This window comes from Staurois parvus, unplaced genomic scaffold (assembly GCF_062004578.1).
Source record: "Staurois parvus isolate SC_StPar_1 unplaced genomic scaffold, SC_StPar_1.0 ptg001161l, whole genome shotgun sequence".
Lineage (NCBI taxonomy): Eukaryota > Metazoa > Chordata > Amphibia > Anura > Ranidae > Staurois > Staurois parvus.
In genome coordinates this window covers 1,094,332-1,101,956 of record NW_028318957.1, presented here as the reverse complement: position 1 = coordinate 1,101,956, position 7,625 = coordinate 1,094,332, and the positions used below count along the sequence as shown (strand labels likewise).

Sequence of the window (7,625 nt, the reverse complement as noted above, 5' to 3'; positions counted from 1 at the left end):
TTGTAGTTTTCCTGCCCCAGTACCTCCTGTATGGAATGGGAGTATTTCTGTGACATGCTTCATAGTTTTTGTACCTCTCATCCTCTGTCTTGGTATCAAGAGATCGCTGAACTTTACACTTCTTAATAGGTGATTTAACAGTACTGATTGGCATATTCAAGGCTTTGGACATTTTTTTTTATGTCCTTTTCCATCTGTATAAAGTTCCATTACCTTGTTACACAGGACTTTTGACAGTTCTTTCCTGATCCCCATGGCTCAGTATCTAGCCTAGTAAGTACTTCCACGTAAGAGCTAACAAACTCATTGACTATTTATACACAGGCACTACAGGTGAAACTCGAAAAATTTGAATATCGGGCAAAAGTTCATTTATTTCAGTAATGCAACTTAAAAGGTGAAACTAATATATGAGACTCATTACATGCAAAGCAAGATAGTTCAAGCCGTGATTTGTCATCATTGTGATGATTATGGCTTACAGCTCATGAAAACCCCAAATCCACAATCTCAGAAAATGAGAATATTCCATGCAATCAATAAAATAAGGATTATACATAGAACAATATCGGACCTCTGAAAAGTAGAAGCTGCATATGTACTCAGTACTTGGTTGGGGCCCCTTTTGCAGCAATTACTGCCTCAATGCAGCGTGGCATGGAAGCTATCAGCCTGTAGCACTGCTGAGGTGTTATGGAAGACCAGGATGCTTCAATAGCGGCCTTCAGCTCTTCTGCATTGTTCGGTCTCATGTCTCTCATCTTTCTCTTGGCAATGCCCCATAGATTCTCTATGGGGTTCAGGTCAGGCGAGTTTGCTGGCCAATCAAGCACAGTAATCCCACGGTCATTGAACCAGGTTTTGGTGCTTTTGGCAGTGTGGGCCGGTGCCAAGTCCTGCTGGAAAATGAAGTCAGCATCCCCATAAAGCTCGTCTGTGGAAGGAAGCATGAAGTGCTCCAAAATCTCCTGGTAGACGGCTGCGCTGACCCTGGACTTAATGAAGCACAGTGGACCAACACCAGCAGATGACATGGCTCCCCAAATCAACACAGACTGTGGAAACTTCATACTGGACTTCAAGCATCTTGCAGTGTGTGCCTCTCCATTCTTCCTCCATACTCGGGGTCCTTGGGCCTCTCCATTCTTCCTCCATACTCGGGGTCCTTGGACCTCTCCACTCTTCCTCCATACTCGGGGTCCTTGGGCCTCTCCATTCTTCCTCCATACTCGGGGTCCTTGGGCCTCTCCATTCTTCCTCCATACTCGGGGTCCTTGGGCCTCTCCATTCTTCCTCCATACTCGGGGTCCTTGGTTTCCAAATGAGATGCAAAAGTTGCTCTCATCAGAAAAGAGGACTTTGGACCACTGAGCACCAGACCAGGTCTGTTTTTCTTTAGCCCAGGTAAGACGCTTCTGATGTTGTTTGTTGTTCAGGAGCAACTTGACAAGAGGAATACGACATTTGAAGCCCATGTCCAGGATTCGTCTGTGTGTAGTGGCTCTTGATGCACTGACTCCAGCCTCAGTCCACTTCTTGTGAAAGTCCTCAACATTTTCGAATGGCCTTTTCCTGACAATCCTCTCCAGGCTGCTGACCGCACCTTTTTCTTCCACACTTTTCTCTTCCACATAACTGTCTATTAATGTGCTTTGATACAGCACTTTGGGAACATCCAACTTCTTCTGCAATTCCCTTTTGAGGCTTTCCCTCCTTATGGAGGGTGTCACTGATGGTGTCAGGTCAGCAGTCTTTCCCATGATTGTGATTCCTACTGAACCAGACTGAGAGACCATTTAAAGGCTCAGGAACCCTTTGCAGGTGTTATGGCTTAATTAGCTGATTAGAGTGGGACGCTTTGAGCCGAGATTATTCCACCTTTTCACAATATTCTCATTTTCTGAGATTGTGGATTTGGGGTTTTCATGAGCTGTAAGCCATAATCATCACAATGATGACAAATCACATCTTGAACTATCTTGCTTTGCATGTAATGAGTCTATCTCATATATTAGTTTCACATTTTAAGTTGCTGCACTGAAATAAATTCACTTTTGCACGATATTCTAATTTTTCGAGTTTCACCTGTATAATACATAATGGGGGGGGGAATATGATTTCCATGTATAATACATAAGGGGGGATATGATCACCATGTATAAATACATAAGGGGGGATATGATCACCTGTATAATACATAAGGGGGAATATGATTTCCATGTATAATACATAAGGGGGGATATGATCTCCATGTATAATACATAAGGGGGGATATGATCTCCATGTATAATACATAAGGGGGGATATGATCTCCATGTATAATACATAAGGGGGGATATGATCTCCATGTATAATACATAAGGGGGGATATGATCACCATGTATAATACATAAGGGGGGATATGATCACCATGTATAATACATAAGGGGGGATATGATCTCCATGTATACTACATAAGGGGGGATATGATCTCCATGTATAATACATAAGGGGGGGATTTGATCTCCATGTATAATACATAATGGGGGATATGATCACCATGTATAATACATAATGGGGGATATGATCACCATGTATAATACATAAGGGGGGATATGATCTCCATGTATAATACATAAGGGGGGGATATGATCTCCATGTATAATACATAAGGGGGGGATATGATCTCCATGTATAATACATAAGGGGGATATGATCACCATGTATAATACATAAGGGGGGATAGGATCTCCGTGTATAATTTCATCTTTTACATTTTTTTACTGGAGAGGTTTAATAGCAAAAAGTGAAAAATATACCTTTTTTTTTTTTAAAGGGGAAAAAAAAAGGACTTTCATTTGGGTGCAGCATTGCATGACCGCGCAATTGTTAAAGTAACACAGCGCTGTAATAAAAAAAAATGACCTGGTCAGGAAGGGGGGAAACCCTCTGGAAGGCATTTGTTTTTACCTACCTTTATTGCTATCATAGCACAGCAGGAGGGAGACAATTAGTACAGAGATGTGCAATCATTTTTTTAGTGTTTGAAGAGTCCAAAGCTTTATGTTTTGTTTCAATTTCTACTTACAACATAGCTTGCATTTAAAATGTTAATTTAATGACGGACGAGTGTTAATAACTACAGAGTTCTATTATTTTCTGTCTACTATAGCTGCCTGGAGTTCGGTAAAAGCTGTTTTCTCCGGTTTTTAGTTTTGGATATATATCTATTAAAAAAAAAAAAAAAAAAAAAAGTTTCATAGAAATTTTAATCTGCATCAGGAAATGAAGTCTCAGACATCTTACTTCTTCTGGGGGATCTGGACAACCTAGTAGCCATTAGTCACAATGTATCTCTGTGTCTAGGTGTTCCGTGGCATGACTGGAATTCGGCTGTAAAACAAACTAAGAGCAAGGAAAAAAGATGGCGAAGAGTTTGAGAAGGGCCTTCAAAAATTTGTCGGGACGCCAGAGAAGAGTCTGTGTTCCCGGTAATCAAGAGATCAGTCACGGTTTGCCTTTTATATATATCAGCCTTGCTCAACCTTTTAAACACAGAGGAACCCTTGAAATAATGTTCGGTCTCAGGGAACCCCCACTAAAAATGTCCATATCTAAAACGCATCTAAAGGTCAGGTGGACCTGAGGGAGCCCACCCCTCCTAAAAAAAATTCCCAGCTCTAACTTGCCAGCCAGCTTGCAAATTCCAACTTATAGCAGGACTGCGGCAGGCATTCTCACACTGAGGGGAACTTACTTGGTGTCACTGACATCCTCAGTGACACCAATACAGTGATCAGAGCTAATAAAAAGCACTGGCAGTGGGCAGGAAGGGGTTAACATCTGGAGTGATCAAAGGGTTAACTGTGTGCTGTTTTAAATACTGGGCTGTGTTTGTGCTTTCCTGTAAGCACACTGCTTTGTATGGTTTTGCTATGCAGAAGCACTGTGCAGGCAGGAGCTGACGGGAAAGAGCTGTTTCGTATACAAACACTTCTCCCTCACCCGACGGAGATACTCGGCAATCACCGGGCGCCAACGAGTAATCACAGGGCGGGACCTGGTGATTGACAGCAGGTAAGGAGCAAGGTAAGGCAAACCAAGGTCGGTAAGGAGCAGTCGCAGGTTGGGATCAGGCAGAAGCATAGTCGAGAACAAGCCAAGGGTCAATAACGAGTGATAGCAAAATACGGATAACAGCAGAGATAAGGAGCAAGATACTGGCTGGAGAGCACAATAATCTGGCAAACAGGAAGTGCAGAGACATGGCTTATATCAGGAAGTTCATGAGAGGAGCAAGGGGTTCAAGGTTCAGGATAAACAAGGTCAAGGTAGGATCATCCAAATAATTGTCAAGGGAGCTGTCCAGAATTCCAGGTGGCTCAGCAAGAAGAAACATTGCCACCACCCGCAGAAGGCCCAGGTTTGGACCTAGGCTCTGACTCAATCCTACTTATCCCCAAGCCGCAACCCACCGGCTCCGGGACAATCCTACTTATCCCCAGCCGCAACCCACCGGCTCGGGGACATACCTACTTATCCCCAGCCGCAACACACCGGCTCCGGGACAATCCTATTTATCCCCAGCCGCAACCCACCGGCTCCCGGACAATCCTACTTATCTCCAGCCACAACACACCAGCTCGGGGACAAACCTACTTATCCCCAGCCACAACCCACCGGTTCGGGGACAATCCTACTTATCTCCAGCCGCAACACACCGCCTCTGGGACAATCCTACTTCTCTCCAGCTGCAACCCACCTGCTTGGGAACAATCCTACTTATCTCCAGCCGCAACACACTGGCTCTGGGACAACCCTACTTATCCCCAGCCACAACCCACCGCCTCGGGGACAAACCTACTTATCCCCAGCCGCAACCCACCGGCTCCCGGACAATCCTACTTATCCCCAGCCACAACTTACTGGCTCAGGGACAATCCTACTTATCTCCAGCTGCAACACACTGGCTCGGAGATAACCTTACTTATCCGCAGTGACCACCATTTTACCTATTCCGAGTTAACACCTTGGAATGTACAGAGGTCCCCATACCACTGATGGGTCCCGTATCTGTCTCCATCCAGAATTCTTTCCTCCTCCAAAGACCAACCACCGCCAAGGCCGCCGTGGCAATCCAAACCAAAGCACAAAGGGGAGGGAGGGTGGGAAGCTTCTTCTCCTTCCTAAATTTCCCCACTGGACTTCCTGAGGTCAGACACTCCTTTTCCTCTCTGGGAGACCCTCCCCAACATCCCTCATCCAATAAGGTAAGCCATAATCCCCCAAAACTTCCTACCCATCATTTAACCCTCTGTTGTCCCTCTATTCCTCCTAGTCTTGTCCTCCCTGCTCTTATTTTTTTTTTTTTTTTTGCTCCAGGCCTATCTTTTGTTACATCCCTCCAATTGCAGAGCATTGATCCAGCATAGAAGTAAAAGATTGCGGGAGAAGTAAATGCACGGCATTTATAAAGCTGGTTTTAGGAAGGCCAGAAAATGTGATTCTCTCTGCTTCTCTAGATGACATCAGAAACTTCCACCGTCAGCTGTCTGTGTATGACGATCCATCACTGAGGAGGATATACGAGTATTACAGAGAGGATCTGACCTACATCCTGGAGAACATGGACCCTCATTCCATCCTGGTAGAATTACAATCTCGGAAAGTTTTAAACACAGATGTAAGATATTTCTACATTTCCTCCAGTAAAATACAGTATGAGTGGTACAGGGGAACTCCATATAAAACATCCAATCCTTTATAATTGTACACCAAATCACTCCATACTGATCATAAATAACTGAACTTTATAATAAATCCACAAGATAAATGTGATCATATCAGCACTTCATTACATCCCGCATACAACTTTTAAAGCCATTTACACAACTGTTGCCACCAAAATATAATTATTTTTTAAAAAAAAAGCAAAGATGGCTGTATGAGTACGTTACCCGCGGTGTTATGTTGTTTCTTTTCACATCACAAAAGCCTCACATCCATAACTCCATATACATATTAGACATCCCACATGGAAGAAAAATATATTTGAAATATATTTTAAAAATATTCTTCCCAAATATATTGACATAGACTTGAAATACTACAATTTTGGCCGTATTCAATATATTTCAAAATATATATTTATATATATATATATATATATATATATATATATATAAATATATATTTATATATATATATATATATATATATATATATATATATTTGTATACACACACACTGTATGTTGAAATGCATTTTTACTACAAAAATATGAAAAATATTTTTAAAAATACATTTTCTAATATACTGTATGTCTTTAAAAATACATTTAATCTACATTTTTGGAATGTATTTACAAATATATGTAAAATATATGTTAAAATTACTTTTTAATATGTTAAAAAAACTGAAAATATTTAAAAAAATATATATTTTTAAAAATATTTTTCATATATTTTGTAATATATAAAAAACGCATTTCAACATGCAGTGTGTATATATATATATATATATATATATATATAGTTGCAAGAAAAAGTATGTGAACCCCTTGGGATTACGTGGAGTTTTGCATGAATTGGGCATAAAATGTGCTCTGAACGTCATCTAAGTCACAACAATAGAAGAACACAGTCTGCTGAACATAATACTACACAAACATTAGATGTTGCCATGGTTTAATTGCACATGACATGTAAACATTCACAGTGCAGGGAGGAAAAAGTATGTGAACCTTTGGACTTAATAACTGGTTGACCCTCCTTTGGCAGCAATAACCTCAACCAAACGTTTCCTGTAGTTGCAGGTCAGACCTGCACAACGATCTGGAGTAATTTTGGACCACTCCTCTTCACAAAACTGTTTCAGTGTAGCAATATTCTTGGGATGTCTGGTGTGAATCGCTCTTTTAAGGTCATGCCACAGCATTTCAATCGGGTTGAGGTCAGGACTCTGACTGGACCACCCCAGAAGGCGTATTCTGTGCTGTTGCAGCCATTGTTTTGTTGAATGACTTGTATGCTTTGGGTCATTGTCCTGTTGCATCACCCATCCTCTGCGGAGGTTCAGTTGGCGGACAGATGGTCGTATGTTTTCCTGCAAAATGTCTTGATAAACTCTGGAATTCATTTTCCCATCAATGACAACAATCCGTCCAGCCCTGAGGCAGCAAAGCAGCCCCAAACCATGATGCTCCCTCCGCCATGTTTCACAGTGGGGATGAGGTTTTGATGTTGGTGTGCTGGGCCTTTTTTTCTCCACACATAGTGTTGTGTGTTCTTCCCAAACAACTCAATCTTGGTTTCATCTGTCCACAGTATATTTTGCCAGTAGTGCTGTGGAACATCCAGGTGCTCTTTTGCAAACTTCAAACGTGCTGCAATATTCTTTTTGGACAGCAATGGCTTCCTCCGTGGTGTCCTCCCATGTATTCCATTCTTGTTTAATGTTTTCCTTATTGTAGATGTGTCAACAAAAATGTTAGCATGTGCCAGAGATTTCTGTAGGTCTTTAGCTGACACTCTGGGATTCTTCTTTACCTCATGCAGCATTCTGCGCTGTGCTCTTGCAGTCATTTTTACAGGACGACCACGCCTAGGGAGAGTAGCAACAGTGCTAAACTTTCTCCATTAGTAGAC

The 7,625-nt window shown here is 41.9% G+C and overlaps 1 protein-coding gene across 1 annotated transcript in view; it reads left to right on the top strand.

The window, feature by feature from the left end:
• The first annotated feature begins 3,346 nt into the window (after nt 1–3,346).
• The window catches only part of LOC149439092 (NACHT, LRR and PYD domains-containing protein 3-like), a 29,783-nt gene continuing 25,504 nt past the window's right edge, over nt 3,347–7,625 (top strand). The window contains exons 1-2 of the mRNA XM_089659483.1: nt 3,347–3,470; nt 5,502–5,662. Of these exons, the coding sequence (XP_089515609.1) occupies nt 3,404–3,470; nt 5,502–5,662 (228 nt within the window). The 5' untranslated portion in view covers nt 3,347–3,403. The remainder of the gene's footprint in view (nt 3,471–5,501; nt 5,663–7,625) is intronic.